Genomic DNA, 27729 nt, shown 5'->3' with positions numbered 1-27729 from the left:
TGATCTCCTGGTTCACAGGTTGATGCTCAACCACGGAGCCACACTGGCTGGGCATGTTTACTGCTTTTTAGAAATAGAGGAAGGATGAGGGAGAAAGAGAAACATCCATATAAGAGGCCTGCTGCAGGCCCCCTACCGGGGACCGAGACCACAACCTGGGCATGTGCCCTGACTGGGAACTGAACTGGCAACCCCATGGTGCATGGGAAAACACCCCACCAATTGAGCCACACCAGCCAAGGCAGGCTTTTTATTTTCTAAGCAGAATTTCCCAAATCCTACTCCACTGCTTCAGCACAGTTTTGCCCTTGGTTATTCAATTTTAAAGTCACTTAAGAAATACGGTTATCCTGAGAAAACTACTCTATCAATTTTGTAAACTCTAGCCTCTTTTGCAACAAAACGATCACATTAAATATATTTCAATCTCCCAACTAGAAGTTGAGTGAATTCAACAATGTGAAAATTTTATATCAACATATTTATAGATTAGCTATAAGTCTTTAATAAGTATTATGTTCATAATTAATTTTTTTATCATTCAGAGCCTTTTTTTTAATGAATGACCAAAGTTTTGTGATTAAGAATGATTTGTCTGTTCCTGGCTTCGCTATTTTATCAGCATTTAATTTTATTTTTATTTTTCCAGGTGTTGAAATTTGTACTGCTTTGAAAGGAAGAAGAAATGTTTTCAATATTCAAATATTGTGCAATAGACTATTTATACGAGGTAGGGTGTTACTGGGTCACCACCTTCTTACTAAGAATTGTGATATAAACAGTGCTATCTGCATTCACAACATGATTATGAACATTTTGCAGTTGTCCTTGGAATCATCCTCAGTCTAGTTGCTTTGAGATTTATTTAAAATTACTTTTTACTTTTAATATACCTTAAAAATGGCAGTTTGGGAAAGATAATTGACAATATAACATGAAATTAAAACTCTTAGGGGGAAAAAAGGAAACTTGGCAAGTTTGGGCTGCTTTTATGAATAATCTTGAGTAATCTTTATTGAAAGGAGGGGGAGGGAAAGGCAATCTCAGTTATCTTTATGATAAAATAACAGTATTGACCACTTACTATGGGCCAGGTACATTGTTTGTTTGATGGGTCATATCATTTGATCATTTGCTCTTGTGATAGATTATGTCATTTGATCATCATAACTACTTGAGGTAGATACTATTATTATAAAGGTTTTACAGTGTTAAAGGTTAGGAAACTAATGTCTAGAGAAGTCAAATAGTTTGTACAAAGCTGAGAGTCAACCAAGGCACATTGTTAAGAACTAACTGGAGTACTTGTCATACAAGAGTTCACTGTTCTTATGTTCTTAATTCACAAGTTAAATTTTTGGGGTTTTTTATAACCTTGACCCCATCTACCCAGGAAAAAAAATTATTCCAGTATAACCAAAATTGTGTTACATTTGACAGAAAATAAAGGCATTTTCAGATTTTATTACTCCTTCATAAGTGAGGGAGGCAAATGTGTCATTATAACATATATATGATAAGAAATCAGAGATCATTGTTATACAAATATATTTATGAATATACTAGAAACCCAGTGCACAGATTCATGCACCATTGGGGTCCCTCGGCCTGGCCAGCGGAGATCAGGCTGAAACTGACTCTCTGACATCCCCTAAGGGGTCCCAGATTGTGAGAGGGTGCAGGCCAAGCCGAGGGACCCCACTGGTGCACAATTGGGGCTGGGAGGGACCACGGAAGGGCTCTAGGGTGTGTCCAGCCCATCTTGCCCTGCCCCAATCGGCTGGACCCCAGCAGCAAGCTAACCTACCAGTTGGAGCATCTGCCCCCTGGTGGTTAGTGTGCATCATAGCAACTGGTCAAACAGACAGTCGGACACTTAGATATTAGGCTTTTATTATATAGGATTGGCCACTTGCAAAATTAGTCTATACTCAAACATCTTCAAACTTTAATCTTGCCCATAGTACCTTAATTTCTTGTTCAAATACAGTACAAATATGATACTAATAAATGGCAACTCTTACAAAAAATGCAGGATTTTGTAGAATTCATGAAAACAGTGTTGAAGAACTACTCAAAAGCAGGTAAACCTTTTATCAAATGAGGATCTTGCAAAATTATATCAGTTAACAAACAAAAAGAAGAGAATGGTTTGAATATCAGAGTCAGAGATACCTTGGGGAAATTTGACTAAATCCTCAAATATTTTCTAAAAATATCTTTTTATGATCAAAGGTGAAGTATGACTAATATCATGCATATCATCACTTAATACAGTTTGTAGGGAAATTATGACAAAACTATTACAATTATAAACTAATTATAAACAAAATTTTGTTAGGTATAAAATTTAATTTTTTATAAGTTTTGTGTTTCTTTTAGATAAAGTTCCAATCGAGCTGTTTTTCCTTCTTACTGTGAACCTTTGATTCTCATATAAATTAACTGATCTTTTCTTTGTACCATTTATTCTTGGATAATGAGTATCTGTTATTTAATATGTTTTAACACCTTCAGCAAACATAAAACTCTTGGGGAATTATGCACGAAACAATCACTTGTTCAACTTCCTAAAATATTGAACTCTGTGGGAAGTTGAGAATCATTGAGGGATGACTTCTTAGAGGAGCTATTGCTTAAGACAAGCCTTAAAAGACGAATAGGTTGTTGATAGAGTGGAGTAGTGGGGCATTTTTCAGAGGCAAACAATAACCATGGTGTGCCTGGTAAGGAAGTGACTGCTAAATGTTAAGGGAGGTAATAAGGAGACAAGTCTATTTAAAGAGAACAGTTAGTATTAGAGAGTAATGGGAGATAAAACAGGAAAGTAAAGGCAGAATGGAATTATAGAGAACTTCAATTTACAAGTTTGCTTAGCTGATTTAACATTCTTTTAAAGAACTAGCTTTATTTATTAGAGTTTTTTTAAAAAATATATTTTATTGATTTTTTACAGAGAGGAAAGGAGAGGGATAGAGAGTTAGAAACATCGATGAGAGAGAAACATCGATCAGCTGCCTCTTGCACACCCCCTACTGGGGATGTGCCTGCAACCAAGGTACATGCCCTTGACCAGAATCGAACCTGGGACTCTTCAGTCTGCATGCTCTATCCACTGAGCCAAACCGGTCAGGGCTATTAGAGTTTTTAAAATTAGAAAAACATTTGATGGTTCTCACAAGTGAAATAATGCAAAGACATAGAAGAAAAATATTAAGACAGCTATGTTTTACTAAGTGAAAAAAACCACATTGCTAAATGGTATGTAAATGATGTGATCCCATTTTTTTTGTCAGACACACCACACACACACACACACATATTTTGGCCTAACCTGGAAAAAAAGACTGTGGGAAACTATACCAAACTAATACTGATATTACCAGGGACCTTGATTTTCTCAGTATGTGGTTCTGTGTTATTTTATGTTTTATAATGAGCATATATTACCTTTAAATAAAAATAACATACATTTAGCCCAGCTGGTGTTGCTCAGTTGGTTGAGCATCATCCCATGCACCAGGAAGTCACTGGTTCAATTCCAGATCAGGGCACATGCCTGGGTTGCAGGTTCGATCCCCAGTAGGGGACGTGCAGGAGGCAGCCAATCAATGTTTCTCCCTCATTGATGTTTCTGTCTCTCTGTCCCTCTCTCTTCCTCTCTCTGAAATAAATAAAAACATATATATATATATATATATATACACATATACATATATATACACATATATATATGTATATATATATATATTTTAAAGCAGTGGTTATCTGAGGATTTTTTTAAAAACCATATATTTTAAAGAATAGAGAATTTTAATCTGAATATTCGTAAATATGTTTAATATATTAAAATATTTTATAATCTTGCTTTCTTACATAGAATGTAGTTAGAAAGAAATTTTGCAGAGATGCTTTATTGCTTCGAATCCCTTCATGTTTATATAAAGATGGAAATTATTATGCAGAAGTTACTGATCATAAATTTAGGAGGCCATGGACAAGAGGTATGTTTTACTTTTATTTCTTAATAATCTATTTTAAAAATTATTTTAGAGTTTAGCACAGTAAATTAAGAAATACAGTGCTTTTCTTATTAAATAAAACACATTGAACTTATTTGGGTGGCAAACTAAGGAATTGAAAAGCTTATTCTAGAAATGAATAAAGGATAAGACAATAGTTAATGTGATATGAAATTTTAGGAGTAGAGAGTGCTATTTCTGAATATGGTTAGGGAAGGACTTCTATGAAGAGGTGGACATTTGAGTTGAGATCAGAATGATGAAAAGGCAGTAACCATAAAAAGATGGAGAGAAGCCTTTCAAGCAAATGTAAAGTTCCTGACTAGGGATAAACTTGATGTGTGTAAGGACCAGAAAATTAGGCCATTGTGACTGGCTCATGAAAATGGAGATCTGAGAAGTAGGCATCTCTAAAAGATATAAGGCTTTGAAGCTCATAATATGGAGTTTGTTTACAGTATGGCTAATGTGGTAAGTCATTGAAGAGTTTTAGGACAGGGAGTGACATGACCTGATTTAAGCTTTAGAAAAATTATTCTAGTTGTCTAGAGGATGGAAGGGATAGTGATTGGGAGGCAAGAGTTGAAGACAGGAGAGTCAATCTGAAAGTAATTTTAAGTGGTTCAGAGTCTAGACCAGTGATGGCGAACTCATTTTTTTGGTTGATTTTTCTTTGTTAAATGGCATTTAAATATATAAAATAAATATCAAAAATATACATATTTGTTTTACTATGGTTGCAAATATCAAAAAATTTCTATATGTGACGCGGCACCAGAGTTAAGTTAGGGTTTTTCAAAATGCTGACACGCCGAGCTCAAAAGGTTCGCCATCACTGATCTAGACTATCAGGTGAATCTATACATAAAAGATGATGGTGGCTTGGACTAGCTTATCATAATGGATATGTGAGAAATCGTTGAAAATGGGTTTACTTTAGAAGTCTAACCCACAGTGTGAGGGTTAAAAAAGTGTAAGATTCAAAAATTTATTTTAGGTTTCAGACCTGAGCAACTGGGTGGATGGCAGTGCTATTTCCTAAGGTAGGAAAAGGCTCATAGGGAAGCCAATTTGTATCTCATAGGCTGCAATCAATAGCTCTGCTTTCACCAGATTAAAATGCCTATTAAGCATCTAAATGGAGACATCAAGAAGGCAATTGATTATATTAATCTTGAGCACAGCTAGAGCTTCAGATTGGAGTCATTGATATGTAAATTGCACATAAACTCATGGAACTAGATGACATCACTGAAAGCATGAGTATAGATGGAACAGAGAGCCTAGGACAGAGCCTTTGAACATTCCAACAGTTAAAAGGCTGATAAAGAAAGAGGAATCACTTAAGAAGACAAGTGAGAAAGGAAACCCAAATAAGTGTGGTGGTGTAGAACTCTAAAGAAGAAGGCGTTTCAAGAAAGGAGTAGTCGTCGAAAACATTGGTCCCTGTTAAAAGGTCAAGTAAGATGATGATAGTGAGCTGACCATTAGCTTGACTAAATTTAGGGCATTGCTGACCTCGGTAAGAGAGATTTCCCTAGAATATTGGGTAAGAAAGCCTAGTTAGAGTGTGTTGAGAAGAGAATGAGAAGTGGATGTGAGGTGGTAAAGACAGACAACTCTTCCGATGAATTTTGCTATGAAGCAAAGTAGAAAAGGGAGAAGTGAGGTACAGAGCATGTTTTTGTTTTCTTGTTGTTTTTTTAATGTGTGATTTAAAAAATGTGTGCGTGATAAGAAAAGAGACTATAAAATATTTGCCAGTGGAAATTGTCTTGGTAAAAAGAGAGAAAAGAATGATGTGGGAAAGAAAAGAGGGTAACTTAATAAAAGGGGGTAGTATCGAGCGCAATTGGAGGAGTTGGTGTGAAGAGGCAGGGCGGTTCTTCCGTTGTGATGGACAGGAAGGCGGGGTTTTAGGGACTGAGCCACGGAGATGGAAGGGTTGGTGGTGAAAGACAAGGTGGTTCTTGATTTATATCAGTTCTCTATGTTGAAGCAAGGCCATAGACTGAGAGTTGGTAAGGGAATGGAAAATTCAAGGGGAGAAGTGTTAAATAGTTAGTTGTCTTCAAAAATGAGAAAGCCAGTTTTATTAGGAGGTTATATTATTATCATCTGTCAACATTGGATGCCCTTTTGAAATTTATGATCATAATTTCAAGTGAGTTCATTTGGCATGGCTGGGAGACTTTCCCCCCAATAATTTTCAGCTGCTCTAGAGTACTTACACAAAGTGGAGAGTTGGGGGAAACCTTGTAAGTTAGTACAAGAGAAAAAGAGGCAACTGAAGAGTCTTTCAAGGAAGTGGTAATGGGGCTGCCATGGAACCTAAACTGAGAAAGGAAGTGAGGATATGAGAGAGGATGAACACTACAAAAACGGAAGGGTCAATGGATTGAAGGTCTCAATCGGGTTGCAATAGCTTTTATCAAACTGTTTTTCTAAAAGTGCAGAAGGGAAAAAATTAGTTTATAATTTCTTCCTACTTATTTTCCTTTTCATCTTTTAAAAAATATTAACACTCGAAATTTATTAGGCTCTTATAATATTTCAGGTACTGTTCTAAAGCAAATTACATTTAATGTCTCATCACATTTAATTTTTATAAAAACACTATGAAAAAGCCATTACTATTTCTAATTTGTAGATAAGGAAACTGAGGTACAAAGAGGCTAAGAGATTTACCCAAGATCATATAGTTAATAAGTACCAGTACAAGTATTAAAAACCAGGCAGAGTGATTCTAGAACTTGTACTCTGCATAAAAGATTTCCACTAAACTTTCATATTTTTTCAGTGAGGCACAGACTCAAACGTTGAGTGATTTGTTCAAGATAACAAAACTAGTAAGAAGTAACACTGGCAGTAAAATACAGGTCATTTGACTCTTCCTTTACTCCGTTGCTTTATTTGATATTAGTATATGACACAGCTCCTGTCCTTAAGGAACTAACTTGAGAGACAAGTATAGAGACATACAATTTTAATATGTGACTGAATATGATTAAGTACCAGAGGGAGTACTGCTGACAATATTACTGCCCTTCATGGCGAATGCATTAGAGTGAGTTGGAATGGTTAATAAAGGCTTTATGAGGAGTAATATGAGCTGTTGAGCAGCACGACCTGGGAGGATAGTGCTGTATAAGCAAAAGAGAGGCTGTAAAAATAGGATGGTATCTTCTGGTGATATTGTTCTGACTGTAATTGAGGGATTTGGGTGAGGGTGGGGGTTGTAGTAATGAGAATAATTGTTTGAATATTTGGAATCTGGTATAACTTTGGGGAAAACTACATGATGAACAAATAACGGTAACACCATAATGTAAAAGTTGAATGTTTGGCTTCCTTGTATTAAGTATAAAAGAAAATTCTGAAAGCTAATGTTTACCATTCTCCTTTCTAGTCTCAGCTGTTTCAGTTTGGGGAATGACAGATAGCTCAATCTTGGACCAATGGAAAGCAAGCATTGGGGAGGAATTCCTTGAGAAGTATGTGTCCTTAACCTCAAATTTACCTTTTACATCTAGAAGTTAAACAGTAAGTCCTCAAGACAACCAAAGAGAGAAGATCCTTTCCTTTATATCCTCACATATCTTCTTCTTTTTTTATTTTTGGTTATTAATCCTCACCGAGGATATTTTTCCATTGATCTTTGAGAGAGGGAAAGACAGAGAAAAACATCGATGTGAGAGAAACACATAGATTGGCTGCCTCACTCCTGCCCTGACCAGGGCCTGGGCTGGAGAGGAGCCTGCAACCAAGCCCTTGACCACAATCGAACCCGGGACCAATGCTCTATCCATGAATCAAACCATCTCAGGCAGATCTTCTCTTACCAGAAGAAAAAGCCTTAATCTGACCACAAAAGTGAGGTTAATAGAAGTGACTTATATCCTCTTTTTATCCTTCCCTCATTTATCATATATTAACTGTTCTCTATGCATTTGTGTTACAAAGACAGACAGAAATAAAGCAAATATTATTATGCTTTTATTCAATAAGTATGCTTTGTGTAGAAAGTGTATATAGAAAATTCTTTATATTAAAAACAGTCTTTTCTCCTGTAGATGTAAGGCTGTTTTCTAACATACCTTGTCAAAATGTTATTTATTACTAGAGGCCCAGTACACGAATTCATGCATGGGTGGGGTCCCTCTGGGTGGCCTGCAGGGATGGGTCCGAAACCTGCAATCCAACACCACCTGCAGCTCCTACCTGCCACTCCTGCTTATCCCGGCCCCACTGTACCTGCTGTGGGCTCGTGCCCAACCTATGTTGAGTAACCAGATATAAGATGATCTCTTCACTCTGTGGGTCAGATTGGTAGGGCTGTGCATTTATAAGCAAGAGAGATCAGCTTCACAAAGAAGTAGGAATTGAGCTTGAGCTAGACATTGAAGGAGAAAACTACTTGGAAGCATTTCAGGCAAAGGAAACAGCATGTCTGAAGGCCAGAAGCAGGAATATGATTTAAGTACTTAGCAAAAGCAATGATCAGGCTACCTTGGCTCAAATCAAAGATTCATGTGTGAGAGAAATGAGAGGCCCTACAGGAATGGACACCCCATCATATCTGACCTTCCATTCATTTTGCAGTGCCAATATATAGTCCATGGCAAAGCAGGTTGAACCTATGGCACCACCCAGAATGAGATTTACATTTCTCAACCTCCCTGTAGCCAAACCTAGCCATTTGACCCAAGTTCTTGGCAGTGGGATAGAAGCAAAAGAGGCTTTTGCAATTTCTGGGGCATGTCCTTAAAAGGAAGTGGCATGTTTTTCTCCTTCAGTTTTCTCCTTCCTGATGCTGGAATACAGATGTAACGACTGGTTCTAGCAACCACCTTGGACCATACTGATAAGAATTAAATCTAGGCATGGCAGAGTTGAACAGAAGGGGCCTCAGTCCCTGACCAATGGTAGAATTGCCATGCTAGCCATGAACTTCAAATCTCCAGACGTTTTGTGTGTGTTTAAGCCACTATTGAGTTCAATTTTTGTCTCATGCAGTAAAATTTAATTTTTTAATAGACTATTTTTTATAGTAGGTTTTGGTTCACAGCAAAGTTGAGCAGTAGGTTCAGAGAAAATGATTCAGGAGCCACTGCTAATAGAACTTAAGAAAAAAATCCTGATCATTAGCCCAACCTAGATTTCCTAAATCTTGCTTTTCCTCTGTCTCACCTCTCTTTGTTTCTTGTTTCTATTTTTGTTACTTCTTAATATTGATTGTAAGGCCTCAATTATTTTACTTTTACTAATTTGTTGGCATACTATGTCTTAATATATATGGGCATTTTTTGCCATGCATATCTTGAGAAAACAATTAGACAAGTACACAAAGATATCCCTTGCATTATAATAGCAAACAACTAAGCAAATTTAAATTTTCAACAGGGAACTGGTTGAATAAATTATGATTTACCAGTATAATTGGATCCTGTTCATCCATTCAAAAATGAAGTAAATGTACATTGATTGACATATAAATGTACTCATGCTTTACTGTTTAGCAGAAGAACAGGTTACAGAATACTATGTACGTGAATCCACTTTGGTTTAGAAATATTCAACATAGCCCATGGACACAGACAATAGGGTGGTGAAGACCTGGGGGCATGGGTAGGGACTGAGTGAAAAAGTGTAAAAAGGGGAGAATGGGAGACATCTGTAATATTGTCAATAATACTAGTAAATATCCTATCTAATAAAAGATAAACATGGTAATTAGCCATACCTCTGCTACCCTTCCCATTGGCTAATCAGGGCGATATGCAAATTAACTGCCAGCCAAAATGGCGGCCGGCAGCCAGGCAGCTTGAAGTGAACATGAGGCTTGCTTGCTTCAGTGACGGAGGACTCCAACGTTCCCCGCCTGCCGCTGCCGGCCTCTGAGCTTGCAGTTTGAAACATTGTTACAAATATAGAAGCTAAACAAAACCCCAGAAACCTGCTTTCAGCCAGCCGGGATCTCAGAGCTGGAGTTGAAACAGTGTTTCAATTATAGAACCCAAACAAACCAGATACCTGCTTTCAGCAGCCAGGCCTCAGAGCTGGAGCCAGAGCTAAAGCTGGCCCAGAATAAGAAAAAGAAAAAGAAAAAAAGGAGCGGTTGGCAGCTCCAGTCACCCGCCAGCCTGAAAACAGTCCTCAGCCCCTCACCCAGACTGGCTAGGCACCCCAGTGGGGACCCCCACCCTGAAGGGGGTGTGACCAGCTGCAAACAACCATCATCCCCTCATCCAGGCTGGCCAGGTACCCCGGTGGGGACCCCACCCTGATCCAGGACACCCTTCAGGGCAAACCAACCGGCCCCCACCCGTGCACCAGGCCTCTATCCTATATAGTAAAAGGGTAATATGCCTCCCAGCACCAGGATCAGTGGAGCCGTGAGGCCTCCCGACACCGGGATCAGCGTGACGGGGCAGCGCCCAAACCCCCTGATCGCCTTGCGGCTCTGTGACAGGGGGCGGGGCCACAACCTCCCTATCTGCCCTGCTCTGTTCGTGACAGAGAAAGGCGCCCCAACCCCCTGATCGGCCCTGCTCTGTGTGTGACGGTGCGGCGCCCCAACACCCCCTCACGGGCCCTGCTCTGTGTGTGACAGGGTAGAGCCATAACCTCCCCATTGGCCCTGCCCTGAGTGTGACAGTGGCAGTGCCCCAACTCCCTGATCGGCCCTGCTCTGTGGGTGATAGAGGGCGGCGCCCCACCCCCCTGATCCGCCCTGCTCTTTGTGTGACAGGGCAGAGCTCCCCAACTCCCTGATTGACCCTGCTCTGTGCGTAACAGGGTACGAAGCCCCAACCCCCCTGATGGGCCCTGCTCTGTGAGTGACAGGGGGCAGCGCCCCAACCCCCTGATTGGCCCTGCTCTGTGCATGACGGGGTGGCGCCAACCTCCCGATCCGCCCTGCTCTGTGCATGACAGGGGGCGGTGCCCCAACTTCCCAATCAGCCCTGCTCTGAGCCCAACCATGGGCTGCACCTAGGGATTGGGCCTGCCCTCTGCCACCCGGGAGCAGGCCTAAGCCAGCAGGTCATTATCTCCTGAGGGATCCCAGGCTGCGAGAGGGCACAGGTCGGGCTGAGGGACCCCTCTCCCCCCCGAGTGCACAAATTTTTGTGCACCGGGCCTCTAGTCCTATATAATAAAAGCCTAATATGCAAATCAACTGAATGGTGGAACGACCAGTTGCTATGATGCTCACTGACCACCAGGGGGCAGACACTCAATGCTGGAGCTGCCCCCAGCCCGCAGGCCCCGACAGGCGGTGGTGTCAGGGGTGGGACCGGTGAGGGGGCAGCACCAGGCCAGCCAAGGCGGGTGCCAGCAGGGGCCCCCGATTGCTCCACTAGTCACCCGACAGATAAGCCCTCATCGTTGGCCAGGACTAGGGACCTTACCCATGCATGAATTTTGTGCACCGGGCCTCTAATGTATATAATAAAAATATTAAAAGTAACTACAAAAACACATAATTTTAAAATTTATTTCTTAAGTGGTGGGGCTTTGGGTAATTTTTCTCTGTATTTGTTGAAATTTGGTATTTTTTTTTCTACAGTGAATATATGCTATTTGTTAACAAAGATGTTTTAAAATAGGACATACATAAAATCAGTAATTTTACAATGTCATAGAAAAACAGTTACAGGAATGGTGACTCAGATTAACTCTGAATTTGAAGAAATTGTTCCAAGTTCAAACCCAAATTCCCAAACTGAAGTCGATGAAGCCATCTTACACACTCAGAAGGACTACACTGAAGTCTTTACACCTGTTAGGTGTTTAGAAAAATGTCCAGCATTTCCAGCACAGAACCAAGGTAAAACATTTATTTCCATTGTTTTAAAATATTTCTTACTAATATTCAGATTTATCCCAGTGAATTTTGTTTTATTAGATTAAAATTTTTATTTTATTGAAAATATCCATCTGCAAAATTATAATTCTAAGCTTTGTCACATTAGGGAAATATTAACCCTTTTATATTAATCCCCTTATTGTAAGTTAGGTTTTTGGAGTTTAAGTGTGTTGGGCCTCAAAATAGCCTGGGAGATTTGATCATAGTGTGCTCACAGCATATTGCTGTAATAATATTAGCATCTGGGTACGGATCTGATGACACAGCAACCTGGTATTATATTAAATTAGTAGATTATTAAGTGATGCTTTTATTTTCTAAATATCCTAAAGATTTTCAATGTTATCACATATGTGAAACCATAATTCAAAGTAGAGATGGAATAATTTCAGTATTATGTCAGGAAATTTGCCCAGTTTTTACAAATTTACCAAAAGTAATAATTAAAAGTATATTTTATCCAAAATACGTCCCAAATCTTTCATAGTATTAAAGGGTGCTGAATTCTTCCAGCCTCATAATAACTTGCTAAGAGCTACCTTCCTAGTAGGGAAGCCTATTCCCTTTTTAAATGAAAAAACTTAAAGCTCTTTTATATAACTAGAGACCCGATGCACGGAATTCGTGCAAGAGTAGGCCTTCCTTCCCCCGGCTGCTGGCACTAGCTTCCCTCTGGCTTCCCTCACAGCCCTGGCTTTGTCCCAAAGGACGTCTGATCTAATTAGCATATTAAACTTTTATTATTAAATTGGTATTATCATTTAAGATATGCTATAGTTTGAGTATGGAAAATAAATTGATTGATTTATTGCTGTTTTTATGTAGATACATAAATTGTGTATAAGTTTTTAGTATTGGCAAATAGGTGTGTGATGATATAGAGAGAGTTAAATCCCTCTTATAGTTTCAGAAGAGAGAGAGTGATTGCATTAAAGATTAAACTTCAACGCATGATATAGTAGGAAGAGCCTGAATTTAGAATCAGAAGCTTTGACCAGAGTCCAAACCCACCCTTAAAAAGTGGTACAACTTTGGGACAGTTATTTAAAATGTCATGGATTTCAATTTTCTTCTATAATTTCTTTAACTTATTCTAATTTCTTATAAAAATTTTGTGGGGATCAAATAATATACTAGTATATGCATATGTAAAGAGATGGTTTGTAAAAAATAACAGGCTACCCAAACATAGCTATTATTAATGTGGCAAACTAGAAGCTATTATTGGCAAATTTTATAATAGCTACTGTCTGCAAGAATTAGAATTTTCTTTATGATTCACTGAATGAAAATATGATTGAGTTTCCCAAAGCAACTCTCATAGATACAGAGAACAAACTTATAGTTGCCAGATGGGAGCGGAGTTGGAAAAAGTGAAGGGATTAAGTACAAATTGTCAGTTACAAAAAAGTCAAGGGGATGTAAAGTACAGTATATCCCTATATTCCCATAGAGTCAATAATACTGTATTAACTATGTATGGTGGCAGGTGAGTACTAGACTTATGGTGGGGGATGATTACTTTGTAAGTTATATAAATGTCTAACCACTATGCTATTTATATGACACTAATATAATATTGAATGTCAACTGTAATTGAAAAATAAACAAATATTTTTAAATAGATATGAACTATTCATATCCTATATTTCGTTAGCGGTCCTATTTCATTATATTTCCTTCTTTGTAAGGCTGAACAATATTCCCTTGTGTATACATATACACCACATTTTTTTTATCCATCTCTGTCGATGGACACTTAGGTTGCTCCATACCTTGGCCATAATGAATGCTGCAGTGAACATGGGAGTACAGATAGCTCTTCGAGATAGTGATTTCGTTGGCCATCTGTTTCTTCCTTTACAACATTTATAACTTTCTTTGTCTCGCTGTGCTGACTGAAACTTCCAGTACATTGTTCAACAAAAGCAGAGGAAAACAAGACCCTTTCTTGTTTCTGACATAAAGGAAGTCCTTTAACTTTTCGCCATTAAAAATGATGTAAATATCATTTCATTGTTTACATCATTTTAAATGAATCATTTTTAATATTTACATTATTCTCAATGGTGAAATGTTAGAGAATTTACTTTATTGGGTTGGGGAAGCTTCTTTTTGTTCTGAGTTTGCTAAGAGCATTTAACCATGAATGAGGATTGAATTTTACTAACATTTTTCTACAACTATTAAGATATCTACATCTTAAATATATAGAATGTCTCTTTACTAAAAAGTTATAGTCCTATAATCTAAACATAAATTGTTTTACTATTGTGATCATGCTGTATATGTGTTACAGTATTTTTAAATGTTAACATTATCTAGGGAATATTTCACCATATACTAAGATTTCCTCAAAAACCTGGTTTTTTATTATGACAGTTTTTAATCTTATTTATGATTCATACACTTGAGAACACTAATGTCTTTAATTTCAAATGTGTTTCCATTTGCAATTATTTCCTTTTTAAAGTGAATCCTTGGAAATGGAATTATTTGCTATAAGTATATTTTTTAGCTGTATGTTCACTAGTATGGTATGAGAATACCCTGTGTACACCAACCTTATCATCACTGGATATATTATTACTGATGTTGTGATAATATATTTATACAATGTGATGGGCAAAAAATGCAATATTTTCTACTTGCACTTTAATAATTACTGGTGCTTAGTGCCTCAGATTTACTTTATAACCACTTTTCCAGGTTCCAAAACAGACCTCTTGAGAAATTTAATGTTATTGGGACTTTGTAGAAATTTTACTATAGTCTTTTTAGCCAGGAAAGGGTTTATCTTACCTTTTCTTTAAGTTTTTAAAAAATTATCCTCATTAAAGTTTAATGGTTCCTCCATATACTTTTTGCACATTTTTGTTATGTTTTCCCTCAATATTAATATATTTATAGTCATTATGAATTAGTTTTTCCATTAGTCTTTTTTACTAGGTTTTTGTGTGTATTGATTTTATAACTTTTACCAGCACCTTAGTGAATTCCTTTATTTGTTTTCATTCTGTTATGTTGGGGTTTTTAAGTAAACAAAAATTATCTTCTGCAAAGAATAAATTTATCTTCTTTCCTACTCGTAGACCTCTTTTTTCCTGCTTCTTTTCATAGTTAACTAGCAATTTTTTTTTTCTTAAGACAGTTTAGCCGAAACCGGTTTGGCTCAGTGGATAGAGCGTCGGCCTGCGGACTGAAGGGTCCCAGGTTCGATTCCGGTCAAGGGCATATACCTGGGTTGCGGGCATATCCCCAGTGGGAGATATGCAGGAGGCAGCTGATCGATGTTTCTCTCTCATCGATGTTTCTAACTCTCTATCTCTCTCCCTTCCTCTCTGTAAAAAATCAATAAAATATATTTAAAAAAAAAAAAAAGACAGTTTAAACTCTCTTCTACAATAGAGGAAAATAGTCTCATATTTGTGTTGGTTCATATAATAGAGTTACAGTAATAAGTAAGAACTCAAGGGAATGCTGTATAGGCATAAGAATATAAAGAAATAGCATCCTTGGTTAAATACAAACAACAAAAAACTACCTTTGTAGTTATAAAGAACATTAATTGTGGTGTTTGCTGCCATCTAGTGGCTGCATCTAAAAAGGAAGAATGTCCCGGTGGACTTCCAGAGATATCAGGAAGGAAAGATGGCTAGAAGGTCTGTGTTTGAAAGTGGAGTGTGAAAATGGGGATATAAACAAATGCTGTTTGGGTTTTTACTATTAATATAACATTATTAATATTTACAGAATGAACCATCTTTAAATTTTCTCAGATATGCCCTGCTTAGACATGGAACCAATAGCTAGTTTTCTTTGGTGTGTAATGGGAAGCTCTGGGAAGCTCACATTTTTTTGCCCAGGAGATTGTCAGGAACATAACAGGTTCAGATAAACAATCTTTTAGGAAGCTAGTTTATATAACTCGTTCCTCTTTTTTTTAAAAAAAAAAATCTTTTTATTGATTTCATAGAGGAAGGGAAGAGAAAGAATCATTGATTGGCTGCCCCTTGCACGCCCCCTACTGGGGATCGAGTTCACAACCCAGGCATGTGCCCCTGACCAGAATCAACCCAGAACCCTTCAATCCACAGGCCGAAGCTCTATACAATGAACCCAACCAGCCAGGGCTAACTGGTTCTCTTTTGACACTTGAAGTTAGCAGCAGTCAAAGGGATGGTTCCCGCTGCTCTACATTACATATTCATTAAGCACAAGCATACCAGTGATATGGTTGGTCATGGGAGACATGGCTCCATGCTCCCTCTCTCATGCCATTCTAGTGTTACTTAACTGAAACACCAGTGCCAGGACAAGGGACCATGCTCCCCTTCCAGCTGCCCTTTGCTTTGGGGTGCTTGGCTTTCTGAGTAGTTCCTCATCTGAGCTTACATTTTCCTTTTTCTCTTTCCACTCAAGAGTTTTTGAAGAATGGGGCCAGGTTCAGAAACCGTTAAAGCCCTGACACAATTAGCTAAGATTCTAAAGTAATACAAACATGGTAGGATGGGGACAGAACAGAAATGTATTCCAGCAATTAATTGTTAGCAGTAATATGTAAGATACATCACACTTCTCATGTAGATACTTAGCTATATAACTTTTTCATTGTATCTAATTTTATAGCAACATGCTTGACAACTTTAGAGTGTTAGAATCAAAGTTGGTCTCACTTGTAGGCTTTGCAGACCATCTCTATTTCCTACTAGTACATGTCAGAGTCTCTGGGGATGAACTGGGGACTTTAGGAGGCAAACTGATGCAGAGAAGAAAAGACTATAGTCATCACAAGTCAGATGCTTTGACCTGGCTGGTTTTGCTCAGTGGATAGAGTGTCAGCCCATGGACTGAAAGGTCCCAGGTTTGATTTCAGTCAAGGGCATGTGCCTTGGTTATAGGCTCGATTCTCAGCCCTTGTCAGGGTGTATGCAGGAGACTCTCACATCAATGTTTCTCTCTCTTTGTCTCTTCCACTCTCTGTAAGAATCAATGGAAAAATAACTTCAGGTGAGGATTTTTAAAAAGTCAAGTGCTTTCATTCCTTTACAGTTTTATTTAGGCTATTCATGGCTATCTTAAATCATGGCACAAGCGCTTTTCCTCCATTGATTAAACTAATTTTGTTGAACAGTTATAAGCTATTATAACTCTTTTAGGATATTTGGTTACTACTCAGTGTACGAAATAATATTAAAACTTATTGAGCTTTTACCTACTTACTAGTACCGTGCTACATGCTTTATATGCACAGTACAATGAAGAATTAAAGAATTAAACATGTATTTGAAAACCCCAACTTTATCTAATGGCTCACTATAGTAACTAGATCCTTTTGTATAACTTTCAGATTTTTTTCTTATTCTTTTATATTTCTTATTTCCTTTCAGATTTGTTTTTTGATGATGAAGAAATAATTTTCACAAATAATTTGATGACCTATAAAAGTTATCTACCAACCTTGGATACTCTGTTGAGTAGGCTGAAACTGTTTTTGATAAAGGACCCCCTTTTAGATTTCAAAGAACAGATCTTCACAGATGCTGATTTTTTCAGGTACTTAGTTGCACAGTGTTGTAAATATTTGTAAGAGGAGAAAATATTCTTTGTATGCTTACAAGTCTACTTGTTACCAATAATAATATTTTATCATTGTTGTACTTCAACTCTAATTTTAATTATTGTCTATCATTTTTGGCTACATTTTATTACATGTAACTTGCTATTAGTAAACGCTAATTTAATGTTTTATTTTTTTTGTTAAGGGAATGTTTCTCTTTTCAAGGAGATTTGAAAGATCTTATGAAAGAAGATTTTTATGTGGATAAAGAGAACTTTTGTCAGGAGAAGCTAGAAGATACAGTAGGTTTAAATGAAGCTATAGTACTTTCATTAATATTTTTACAGAAATAGTAAAGCACACTTTAAAAAATTTTAGTAATATACTTTGACCATCTACTATTATCAAATTAAAAAGACTTGATAATGGGTTGAATGCATATCAGCCGAGAAATCAAACTTACTTCTAAGGTAGTAGTTCTAAACTTTGGCAACACGTTGGAATTACTTGGGGAATTTTAATAAAATACTGAAGTCTGGGTCCTACCCACATATATTCTGATTTCATTGGTCTGGTGTGTAGCCCAGTTATAGAGAATTTTAAAACCTCTCCCAATTATTTTAATCATTAAACCTGGTATAGCACATTAAGTGATCATGTTCTAATTTAAAAATTTAGAATTTTTTAAATGTATTAGCCCAAAAGAAGACATTCCTGCCTCTATGGATATTGTACATCACTAATATAATCAGTGACCATACAAGACATTACTCAGAACATTGCTTATTATGTAGCAGAATATATTTTTGGCTGCTACACTTCTATTTTTTAAAGATATGCATAGTATTACAATTTTTGAGGGTGGGTTTGGTTTAAAATTTGTTACATCAATTAAACAAATATAACTTTATGAATTCAGAAATCTTTATTTGCAAAACTTAACTAAAAATTTGTTTTACTTATATATCATTTCAGCCATCAGTGTTTTCTGAGTGTGAATTAATAGCTCCAAAACTTGATCAAGAAGTTGGTATTCCATCACTTTCAGAACTGAAGGAGTCATTACACTTAGTGCCAGAAATAATAACTTACGAAGATGAAAATGAATATGAAAAGCTTTTCAAAAAAGGTGAAGATTAATTTAAAATTTTATTACTTATAAAAACTACTTAATAATGTTTGTTATAAAAATTCTTGTTCATTTTTTTCTCAACCTCCAGATTTTTAAAAAAGATTCTGCAGGTTATATGGCAAAATCTCAGAATTATTGATGAGACTCTTTTCTCATCTTTCTCTTTATATGCTTGCAAATTAAAATGTCTCTGAAATTCATCTGACCATTTCAAGTTAATTACACTAATAAAGCTAAGATACCTATGACTGTACTACTTTTTTAGTTGTTTTCTTATATAAAATGACAAAGCACTAACAACTTATGTGCTAACTTTAGTTAAGTACAGAGAAACTCATAACCTAAAACTTAGATGGTTTCATCTCAGTTAGACTTGGTACATGTTGTTGAATTCTTTTTAAGACAACTTGGGCCCAAATATTTAACTCCCCTCTCATAAATTTCAGTTGAAATTATGAAAGACATAGAAAATTAGAGGAGTGAAGGAGGATTTGTGATACCCATTGAGAACAGGGTTGCTTGCTATCCATAGACCACAGACTTGAAGGAATTCTGCAGACAAAACTAAATTGAGGGAATTACTAATCAGCCTACAAGTCAAAGCAAGGGAATGAAAAATCAACCTGAGTATGTGAATAAAATTTATACCCAAACTTAAAAATATAGCAGAGCTCAGAATGCAGGGTGACCATGGGCTTTTCAGCAGGACACAAATCTATGAATGCTAATGGTAAAGGACAAGCAACTTTATTGGATGACTGTGGTATTACACTCCCAGCATTTCCTTGGCTCCAATGGTGACTAAGTAAGAAAGAGGCATTACCACGGAGGAATGAACAAGATTACAAGACATCTATCCTATATAATAAAAGGCTAATATGCAAATCAACCAAGCAGTGGAATGACAAGTCGCTATGACACACACTGACCACCAGGGGGTAGATGCTCAACACAGGAGCTGCCCCTGGTGGTCAGTGCACTCCCACAGGGGGAATGCCGCTCAGCCAGAAGCTGTGGCAAGTGCAGCGGTAGTGGCAGGAGCCTCTCCCGTGGTGAGCAGGCCTAGGCCATCAGTCAGACATCCACCGAGGGCTCTTGGACTGCGAGAGGGCACAGGCCAGGCTGAGGAGCATTCCCACCCCCCGAGTGCAAAAATTTCTTGCACTGGACCTCTATTATATATATAAAAGGCTAAGTGACCGACCGTATGTCCATCCGACCAACAGACCGGCCAGTACATATGACGTGCACTGGCAATTTTAAAATAAATGTTGACTCGCACATGTGCGATACATATAAAGCTCTCACTGGCACCAATTACATGCATGTGTTTCAATCTGTCATTGTTGATCGTGAATTTGGTTGTTTTTGTTGACATTGTGAAGCTGAAAGAAAGCTGCATCGTCAACAGAATATGTCTAAAGAGCAACTATTGGCTCAGTGTACCTCTGAAGCCAAAAGAAGCCAGCGTCATCAACAGAATGTATCTGAAGACCAATTATTGACACAACATACCATTTGAGGGATGATTCCATCGATTCAATGGATGATGCCGAAAAGAAAAATTTTCCCATCAAATTTCTTAATAGTATTACTCTTTCAAGAATGCCATGTCATAAATTAAAATTGAAAGTAGGTGCAATCATCATGCTACTGAGAAATCTTAATAGTAAATGGGGTCTTAGTAATGGTACTAGATTTATTATCAAAAGATTGCGACCTAACATAATCGAAGCTGAAATATTGACAGGATATGCGGAAGGAGAGGTTGTTCTGATTCCAAGAATTGATTTGTCCCCATCTGACACTGGCCTCCCATTTAAATTAATTTGAAGACAGTTTCCCGTGATGTCAGCATTTGTGATGACTATTAACAAATCACAAGGACAAACTGTAGGAATAGGCAGAGTAGGAATATTCCTACCTCAAGCCATTTTCAGACATGGTCAGTTATATGTTGCTTTCTCTTGAGTTCGAAGAGCGTGTGACCTTAAAGTTGTAAATACTTCATCACAAGGGAAATTAGTCAAGCACTCTGAAAGTGTTTTTACTCTTAATGTGGTATACAGGAAGACATTAGAATAAGTTTAATCAATTTATCAGTCATTGTATCAGTGTTTATATCATGTTTTTGTTGTTTTTATATCATGTTTTTGTTTTTATATCATGTCTGTTATGTTATTATTTATTAATCAATTTATATATTATTTTCATATGCATTTTACTAATTTTCTTTCATCTCTGACACTTCAATTATAGAGAAAGGGCAAATAGCGATATTAAAATATTTCTTCTAATTAATTTCCTTTCAATGTGCACAAATCCGTGCACCAAGCCACTAGTTTATTATACTAGTACTTTTGCTGAAAATAGACTTCCTTCCTTTTCTTTCCAGATCCTACTACCAAGCATGCAATTGACATTGAAGATATAAAATGCAGCTCCACAGAGAATTTGGCCATTCAAAGCCAATGCAAACCAGAGCACCATAAACCAGGTAGAAATTTTGACTAAATCATTGAGTTTTCCAGCCCTGGCCAGTTTGACTCAGTGGATAGAGCATTGGCCTGCAGATCAAAGGGTCCTGGGTTCGATTCTGTCAAGGGCATGTACCATGGTTGCAGGTTCCTCCCTGGCCTGGGCCCTGGTTCAGGATCATGCAGGAGGCAACCAATTGGTATGTTTCTCTCATATCAATGTTTCTCTCTGTCTTTCCCCCTCTCTTCCACTCTCCCTAAAAATCAATGGAAAAATATCCTTGGGCAAGGATTAACATAAAATACTTTACTTTATCAGAGGTTACCTATATCTGATGTAAAAGTACACTGCATTCACATACAAAGTCTACTATGGGACAGTTTTCATGTTTAAAATTTGATTATTGTAATCCAAGGTATTATATTTTTCTCTTATCTGTTCTTTTACATGTATTACTATCACTAACTCGTTATCCTTCTAGCATCAAAACTGAATACTTTACAGAGAGAGTTACAAAGATCAAGGAAGAAAAATAGAGGAAATAGCATTAATATTAAAAATAGGAATCTTACAATATTATAACTTAGTAAATGAAATTTTATATTTTATCTCAATAAGTAATCTTGCTAATCCTTGTTATATTTTTATAAATTTAACCTTTTTAATCTCTCAAAGCAATCTTATAATTATTGTTAATGTTATAATTTTATCAAATTTGGAATCTTAGAATAATCTTTTGTTCCAGTGTAATGCCAAATTGTGTTGTTTCTTAACTATGTTGATGATATTTAACTATGTTATTTAGTCATAATTTATAATTGGATCATATTAATAATCTATTTGGAAGTTTACTTATTTATTTATGAAAGTGATAGGAACATACTACTTATGAATAAATAAGGGTCAGTTTGTCAGGCCCACCCTATTAAAATGCAACTCTGCTAGGTCACCTAGACCCCAGACTTATTAAGGTGAAGGATTACCCACCATTAATACTACTTACTTAACATCACCAATATTTATTCTGGAGGTTAAAATAGTACTGACAACAAAATTGTCAGAATTCAAAGCATGATTACATATAAAGCTCTTAGAATTTATCTTATATAATAAGCTCAATAAAGTTTAGTTGTCAATTGATTTTTTTAAATATATTTTTATTGATTTCAGAGAGGAAGGGAGAGGGAGAGAGAGATAGAAACATCAATGATGAGAGAATCATTAATCTGCTTCCTCCTGCACATTCCCGACTGTGGATCAGGCCCACAACCTGAACAGGAATCGAACCATGACCTCCTGGTTCATAGGTCAACGCTCAACCACTGAGCCATGCCAGCTGGGCTCAATTGATTTTTTTAAAAACCACCACTATCACAGTTGAGACACCATGAAATGTATGTGTAATTGCTTATATAGATGAAAAATTAAGTTATTTTGTATTTCAAGTAAGCCAAGTTTTTATTGAAAATTTTTTTGTTGTAACGTAATGATCAAACATAATAATTGCTAACAAAAATTCTAAATTATACTTAATTTTATTCAATGTTTATGTAATATTATGATTTTTAAATTTGTATGCATTCTAGAAGAGTTAGAAGAAGAGTTAGAAATGCCATTGCCTCCTCTACACCTAGCAAACCAACATTCTTCTGTGAATTCATTATGTACAGGCCTTCAGACATTTCCATTTTCTCCTGTTTGTAAAATGTAAGTGAAGATTATATATAGAACTCCAATTGCAATTCAGATCAAGCAGTTTTTAATTAAATCTCTTTATGTAAAGGCAATTTCTAAGATACCTCTGTGAAAAACATTCTAAGAGAAAGAACAGTGTCTAAAGTAAGCAACTGGGGGGAATATATGAATATACATGTACATACTTGGTTTTACATGCATAGAATATCTTTTGAAGGACACAAAAGGAAATATGGAAGCTAGTAAGTGATAGAGCCAGGCTCTTTTATACTTTTAGTATTTTGAATGTTAATATATTACTATTAAAAATAAACAACTTGAAAATTTTATACCATGTGACATACATGTAACTTAATATTTTCCAAGTTAGATTAGTTTGCTCTCCTGGAATAAAGTCACCCATTCCTCTGTTTCTTATACCACTTAAAAAACTAGGAACATGACTAGTATAGTCCCCTTCTTCCTTACTTTAATCCTGGAATTTAATGTGTCCTAAAATAGCACATTTTCAGAAAAATTACCAAAAAAAAGTCTATAAATCTTTAATGAATTATTCTGAGAGTGGGCATCATAGGAGCTACAAGCAGGGTTTTGAGTTCTTAGCTGTGATTGGCTGATCTATCAGAGGAGAATGCTGTTGGGTTACCAGGAGCAACTCATCCCTAGCTGCAGATTCCTGGTAATGTTCTGAGAAAGGTGTCACAGCATAAGGTGAAGGGGTCTGGCATTGAGGGATTATCATCATCATCATCATCATCATCATCATCATCCCTGGCAAAGAATTAGGTCATTTGGAGGGTATATTGATACAGAGAACTCTACCATGAACTAGAACTCCCTGTATCAGACATGAGCTCTCTAAAAGCAGCATGGGACAAATATAGAAAATACCTATAATTTGTCCAAGTAGTTTGAGTCCTTTTGTAGGACCTATACTTTCTTTTTATTGCTCTTTTACATTTTTTTATTTACTCCACATACCATGATCCTTCTGTTAAGGCAGATTGGCAATCTGAAACAGAAACTAGCAGAAATTAGTATAATCTTGAATTTTAATTTGATATAAAAATATTTACTTAAAAATAAGTTATATATCTATTTTTGTTATAACTCAAATATCTAATGATAATTTATGAAACTTATCTATGTATTAAAACTTGCCAAAGTTAGAACAAGAGACTAAAATTAGCCAAGGTCCTAAGGTCATTGAAAACAATTTAAAGTGGTCTCATCACCACTACATTCATTAACAAGCAATATATCACTTCCATTTGGTTTGCGAGTTATATAAACTTAAAAATTCCTATTTAAAAAATGGATTTACACCTCAACCATGAAACTGCAAACAACGAGGAAAAGTATTAAAATAAAAATACAACAGAAGGGGGAAATAATATATAATATTTTTGTATTTTTAACTTGCTTTTATGACCCCAATTACTTTGTTTCAGGACACATTTTGGTTGGAAATATACCCAGTTAACACATATTTTTAGTGCCTACCGCCTATAAAACTCAATGCTAAATTTTATGGGACTAAAAAGAAAAGTCTGTATGGCATAAGACTTAATTTCCATACTAACTGATTTCTGAATTATGAATATTTTCATATATAATCAAAGAAGATATCAAATTCAGATATGGCTTCAGAAATTTCCATTAAGCATAAGAATACATGTCTATATTACAGTCTCCTGTTGGACTTGGCCGGCCTAAATATTTCCCCTTCCTTTTACTTTAAAATAATTACCTACAATCGGATGTGTCCAGTTGCCAAAGACCTTGGTAAGGTTCAAGAATTGTCTAGATTCTCAAATTTGGCCACTACATATCAGATTATTTTATTATGTGGGTAAATTGGATTGTTTAGACATAAAACCTAGCTTTCTTAGCCCAGGACTGTCAATTTAACTAGCAGTACTTATCATTAGCATGCTCATATCTACATTATTAAAGGCCAAGTGGCCGTAACGCCATAACGACCAAATGACCAGTCACCAGGAGGTGCATTGATGGGTCCCATGGCGGTGGCAGGAGGGACTCTGAGTCTTGTGGTGTGGCGGGTTTAGGTCTCACGCGATTTCACGTGCTGGGCCTCTAGTATGTTTCATATGAAGAGAGAAACAGAATACAATCAGTTGTTATTTAGGAGGGCTTAGGAAGTTTGGGGGCATAGATTAAGGGGGTTGTGAATTAATGCTCACTTCCCTACCAAGGCTAGCATCTTCGTAGTTGTTGATGTGCTATAATTTATATTGATTGCATATTTTCTCCCTTTAGGACCAAAAATGCACAAACAGACACATATCTCTCACTCACACACCCATCAAAATTGAAGGAACTGAACTAAATGTTAGGACCTGTCACTTCCTGAGAAGGTAGAGCAGACAGAACTTTTTCATAGTTTTGATGCTCAGCCAGTAGAGGCTCCAAATTTTTGGTTTAGAATGGACTTGGGGACAGCAATTTTGTAAAAGTTGGTGTTGAAACTGCTGTTTTGTATGGTAAGCAGAACAATTTTAAGTAAAAAAAAAATTATTTTGAGTGACTTATAGGGTTGGTGCTAGCACAATTTATGGAATAAAGTGCTAAAACCCTCCCAAGTCAGCCTCCTCTGGCTCCAGGTTCACTGAGGGAGATAGAAGTAGTAATTAAGTGACCGGCAAGCAGGACCAATGAAAGGGTTGACAAATTGCCAAACCTTCCCAGGGGAGGAGAAAGGAAGAATTTGAAATTTGGTCTATGGAACTCTCTACTTCAGCTATACATTTATAAAATAGTTAATTCTTCACTTTGCTTTTGAATGTAAAGAACTACTTTTCTTAAAAATATTTATTATTCAAAAAAGACATAATATTATTAATGTATTAAACTCTAACTCCTTTCCTACTCCCCCCACCCCCCAGTAGTTTGCCTACTGCTGAAAAATCAGCTAATGAAGACTGTACAGAGTGGCAATCTGAAAGCTGCAGAAGCTGTCAGAACTCATTTTTGCTTCCAGGTAAAGATTAATTGATTTTGAATGCTAAATGAAGTGTATAGACAAAAAATGTACAATCAGTAGAAATGTAATTGTCTGATAAAATATTTATTGTTATTATTACCATCATTATAAAAAGACACAGTTCTAAAATTAGAATTTTAAAATTCATAATCCTAATTTTGGGTTGATGCTTAAATGCAGATAAAAATGATAAGTAGTTACTTCAGTTCCAACATACATTATTATGATTTGTCCCTATTTAGGCTAAAGGTATTGAAGCAGAAAGCTCTGTGCCTTGCTATCTAAGCTGATAGTCATCATAAAATCGGATCAAGTTTATCTTCTTGTTTAATCTCATTATAATGAATCAGAATTTCTGTTTAAATATATCTTGTGTTAACTCTTTAAAAATGTTGTCAAATGTACTAATTTAGTAAATGCTAAAATAGTCAAGTAGTAGTCCCATCTCCTACTAAATATTAGAATAATTTTAACTTCATGATATTTCCACAGATTAAAGTAAATCTTTTATATGGCTACTATGCTGTAATATTTTGAATTTTTGCACATATTAGCATCTGGAAGATGAAATACCAGATATCACTTTAAGTTTCACGTTTTTTCCCTAATGTGTGAAAATCTATTTCACGAGAAATTTTCAGTGGTCCTATTTATTGTATTTTTCATCTCTTTTGCCCTGTGAACTGTTTCAGATTATTTGTTGTGTAGTGTTTTGTGGTTTTTTTGCATTGTTGTTTTTTAAGTGCCAAGAACAGAAGAACCCAACAATCAATACTCAGTTACAGATTTGAAGAAGAAATTTTCAGTTGAGGAAGAAAGCCTTGTGGTTACTCCTGTGAGCCCAGAGCGGTGGAAACAAGCAGGACTAAATCCGAGAGTGACAGAAACTTTGGAACATCTGACTACATATGTCAGCAATCAGGATCTACCTTCTGATGACACTAAAACGGAGGTATTTTTGCCTACAAAAGTACCTGAACTAGAATGTAAGTACATAATAGTAAATACCACTTGTATGAGCATTTTCAGGTTGAAACGATATTCGATACAGGTGATTGGGGAAATATAACTAAATTTCAGCGTTCAATATTAGCTCTGGCTCTGCCAGAATTTATAGCTTTGAGCTTCACCAAGCCCCATTTTCTTCCTTGGAAAAATACGAAAATTTGACTAGCTAAATCCTAAAATCCTTTTCTGTCCTGAAATTCTACAGTTTTGAAATTCCTAGCCATTTTCAATTAGTGACTTTGTTTTCTTTTACAAACAATTGCCATCTCAGTTTCTGTTTACGTAGCCTGGACACAAACCAGCAGTGTTATTTTTTTGACAGCTGAACTTTGCTCAATAATATCTTATGATCTCTCTTCAACAATAGAAAATCTTCCTTTGTTACCAAAAAGCTTACTCATTTAGCATTTTTTACTTGTATAATTTAAGAAGACAAAAATGTCTTTTGAATTTCAATCTTTTGAGTTATTTTGGTTGCTATATATGCCATTATAGTAAATGGAACATTCTTACTATGAATTATATCTTTTTGAAGTATATATGTATTATTTAATAAACAATAGTTGAGTTGGGAAAGTTTACTTTTAGTTTATTATAGAGTAAATAAATATATTTAAAAGTGAATTTTAGAAATTATTGTGGATGTTAGGATACTGCTTTAAGGAGATAAGAATTGGGGTAAGAATTGTTATCAGCAAGGGATCTTTCAAAAACAGAAGACAGAGGGCTTTGGATATAGTAGGAAGAAGAATAAATAGACTTTGTGAAGCAAATGCACACCAGTCTACCCAAAGCCTAGATGGTTATCCCTGGTAGAAGAATTTTTAAAGAGATTAGGTCAGAGTGCTAGACAAAGAAAAGGGAAAGGAAGATTTTATGGTGTCTTCAAATATACAGCATCATGTATTAAATCTATAAAATAATATAAAGTCTTTATTATGATATGTAACTATTTTAAAG

General features: G+C 36.2%; 1 protein-coding gene across 1 annotated transcript in view; it reads left to right on the top strand.

Annotated features, from left to right (window-relative positions):
- Positions 1-685: 685 nt before the first annotated feature.
- The window catches only part of SHOC1 (shortage in chiasmata 1), a gene marked incomplete at its 5' end in the record, with an annotated part of 55451 nt that continues 28407 nt past the window's right edge, over positions 686-27729 (top strand). The window contains 11 exons of the mRNA XM_081103149.1: positions 686-730; positions 3881-4004; positions 7432-7516; positions 11669-11853; positions 17283-17448; positions 17658-17775; positions 18428-18581; positions 20980-21081; positions 22661-22769; positions 25664-25758; positions 26505-26747. Of these exons, the coding sequence (XP_080959275.1) occupies positions 686-730; positions 3881-4004; positions 7432-7516; positions 11669-11853; positions 17283-17448; positions 17658-17775; positions 18428-18581; positions 20980-21081; positions 22661-22769; positions 25664-25758; positions 26505-26747 (1426 nt within the window). The remainder of the gene's footprint in view (positions 731-3880; positions 4005-7431; positions 7517-11668; positions 11854-17282; positions 17449-17657; positions 17776-18427; positions 18582-20979; positions 21082-22660; positions 22770-25663; positions 25759-26504; positions 26748-27729) is intronic.

The sequence above is a fragment of the Myotis nattereri genome (genome assembly GCF_964212035.1).
Source record: "Myotis nattereri genome assembly, chromosome: 12".
Classification (NCBI taxonomy): Eukaryota; Metazoa; Chordata; class Mammalia; order Chiroptera; family Vespertilionidae; genus Myotis; species Myotis nattereri.
The sequence above is the reverse complement of the archived record's forward strand: the minus strand, read 5'-3'. Positions and strand labels throughout refer to the sequence as shown.